Source organism: Fusarium pseudograminearum (assembly GCF_000303195.2).
Source record: "Fusarium pseudograminearum CS3096 unplaced genomic scaffold Unplaced1, whole genome shotgun sequence".
In the NCBI taxonomy this organism is placed as follows: Eukaryota; Fungi; Ascomycota; class Sordariomycetes; order Hypocreales; family Nectriaceae; genus Fusarium; species Fusarium pseudograminearum.
Window position 1 is genome coordinate 1 of NW_017607575.1, and position 2,403 is coordinate 2,403.

The window sequence follows — 2,403 nt, forward strand, 5'->3', positions numbered from 1 at the left end:
TTATTACTTTTTAATTTTTAATAGTTATAAAAGTTATTATTTTATTAAATTTAAAAAGTATTATAAAGAGAAAAATATTATTATACTTTATATATCTATTTATACCTTTTATCTATTTTAACCTCTTAATATTAAGTACTTTAGGCCTTTAAAAAAGGCTTATAGTTAATAAATAGAATATTTAATTAAATACTTTAATAACTTTTATATTATATATAAAGCTATTTTTATTAAAAGTAATATATAAAAAGGTTTTAAAGAGGCTAGATTTACTCTTTTTAATTTAAATTATATTATTTTAAAGCTTAATATATAGCTATAGACTTTAACCCTTTAAGTAGAAGTTATTAAATTTTCTTCTCTTTAGACTTTAAAGACTTTAATAATAGCTAATAAGGCTTAATCTTAAAATAAATACCTTAAAAATTAAATTAGAAAATATTAAAGTAGCTCCTTAAAGTTAATTATTAAAACTATTTAATCTCTTATTAAGATAATAAAGAGAACTATATATAAGATTATTTTAATATAAAAAAAAATTTAAAACCTTTAAAAAGGAAATAAAAAGCTAAATTAATATTAAAAGTTAAAAAAAATTAAATTATAAAAAAGAGACCTTATAATTATAAAAGAAATATTATAAGTAATTAATTAAATAGATATTAATATAATATAGTTGATAAGTAAGTGGACTGGACAAGTAAGTGGATCAGTATACTGTATAGCTAAAAATAGCATACCCTATAGCACCTAGCTACTTTAAATAAAATAGCTAAAAATTTTTAAAAAATAAATATATATATTTTATAGCTTTTTACTTATAAAACTAATTTTTTAATAATTTTATAACTCTATAGTATATAGTATAAGCTTATTTATATAGTATAAATATCATTTTTATATACTACTTATAAGTAATTTAGTGAGAATTTTTTCCTTTATAATAAAGCTAATTTATATAGTTAAATACTTAACTTTTAAATTTTACCTATTTTAAAGTAATTTTAAAATTTTAATAAGCTTTTAAAAATCAGCCTTTTATATATATAATAGACTGATCCACTTACTTATCCAGTCCACTTACTTATCAACTACGTTATAGGTAATAAATAAATTATTAAAAAGTAATAATTAAAAAAGGTTAATTAGATTAAATATTTAATAATATAATATATATAATAAGACTAAATATAATATAAAGACCTATTAGGTAATTTTAAAGGTATTTAAAGAAAAATATAGTAAGTAATTTTAATTAATTAGATAATTTATTATATTTTTATTATATATTATTTAATAATAATTAAGATTCTTATTATATTTATTTATCTATTATACTTACTTATTAAATATATTATATTAATTAAATAGTATAGTAATATTAATAGCTTAATCTCTCTTTTAACTATTAAATTTAAAACTATAGAAGCTATATAGCGCTATAGCTAGCTATATTTACTATTCCTTAAGTAATTTTACTTAGCTCTTATAAGCTTTAAGGTGCTATAACTATAAGATAAAGCTATTAATAATAATAACTTTAAATAAAAAGCTTTAAGTAATTATATAATACCTTTTATAATAAGTTTAATATTTCTAATTATTATAAGAATAAAGCTAATTACTATAATTTATAGTATTTATATAATTATTATATATATATAAAAACTTAAGGATTATAATTTTTTAATTAGCTTTATTACTAAAGGCTTTTTATATAGCTTAATTCTATATATTTATTATAGCTAAATAGTAGTATTATATAATAACCTTTTTATTACTTAAAAAGGCAATTATAAATATTAAAATAAGCTTTTAATCTTTTTAAGCTAAAATAATATTTAAGGTAAATATTAAATTAATAAAATAAATATAAAAATATTAAGAAATATATTTAATATCTAATTATTAGGTAAAATCTTCTTATAAAGGGTATTTTAAGTATACTATAGCTTACCCTTTTTATCTTTTACCTTTAACTCTATAAGATTATAATAAATACTTAAGTTAAAGTATATAATACCTATAGTAATAAAGCCTTATTTATAAAAAACTTAAAATAGCTTTACTAATAAAAAGAAGTTATTAATAAAGATATATATAATAGTAAGTTATTTAAAAAGGATACCCTTAATAGTATAATATTAATAGTTTAATAATAAAAAAATAAACTTTTAAGTAAAACTATAAGGCTATATTATTAATTATAAAACTTTATATTAAAATAAAGCTATAGATTTTTAATAATAGCTTATACTATCTTTATTTAATATATATATATATACTAATAAGTTATTCTTCTTAATAAAGAAAAGTAATACTTTTAACTATAATATAATAGAAATTTAATAATAAAAAAATAATAATATATTAATAAGGCTATAAGGCTTATTAATTATAAAA

General features: G+C 15.0%; 1 protein-coding gene across 1 annotated transcript, besides 14 other annotated features; it reads left to right on the forward strand.

Annotated features, from left to right (window-relative positions):
* Positions 1 to 104: a repeat region.
* Positions 105 to 159: 55 nt separating this feature from the next.
* Positions 160 to 250: a repeat region.
* On the forward strand, positions 222 to 1,376 carry FPSE_11266 (uncharacterized protein; the record flags this gene model as incomplete). Its single annotated transcript, XM_009264383.1, has 6 exons — positions 222 to 236; positions 436 to 446; positions 677 to 700; positions 865 to 882; positions 1,211 to 1,241; positions 1,372 to 1,376. Coding segments are annotated over 6 exons (104 nt in total), but the record flags the coding sequence as incomplete, so codon positions are not given.
* Positions 276 to 303: a repeat region.
* Positions 508 to 611: a repeat region.
* Positions 618 to 675: a repeat region.
* Positions 759 to 849: a repeat region.
* Positions 951 to 1,019: a repeat region.
* Positions 1,104 to 1,161: a repeat region.
* Positions 1,162 to 1,199: a microsatellite.
* Positions 1,243 to 1,394: a microsatellite.
* A 129-nt stretch (positions 1,395 to 1,523) lies between these two features.
* Positions 1,524 to 1,693: a repeat region.
* Positions 1,694 to 1,791: 98 nt separating this feature from the next.
* Positions 1,792 to 1,911: a repeat region.
* A 219-nt stretch (positions 1,912 to 2,130) lies between these two features.
* Positions 2,131 to 2,212: a repeat region.
* Positions 2,138 to 2,377: a repeat region.
* The last annotated feature ends 26 nt before the right edge of the window (positions 2,378 to 2,403 follow it).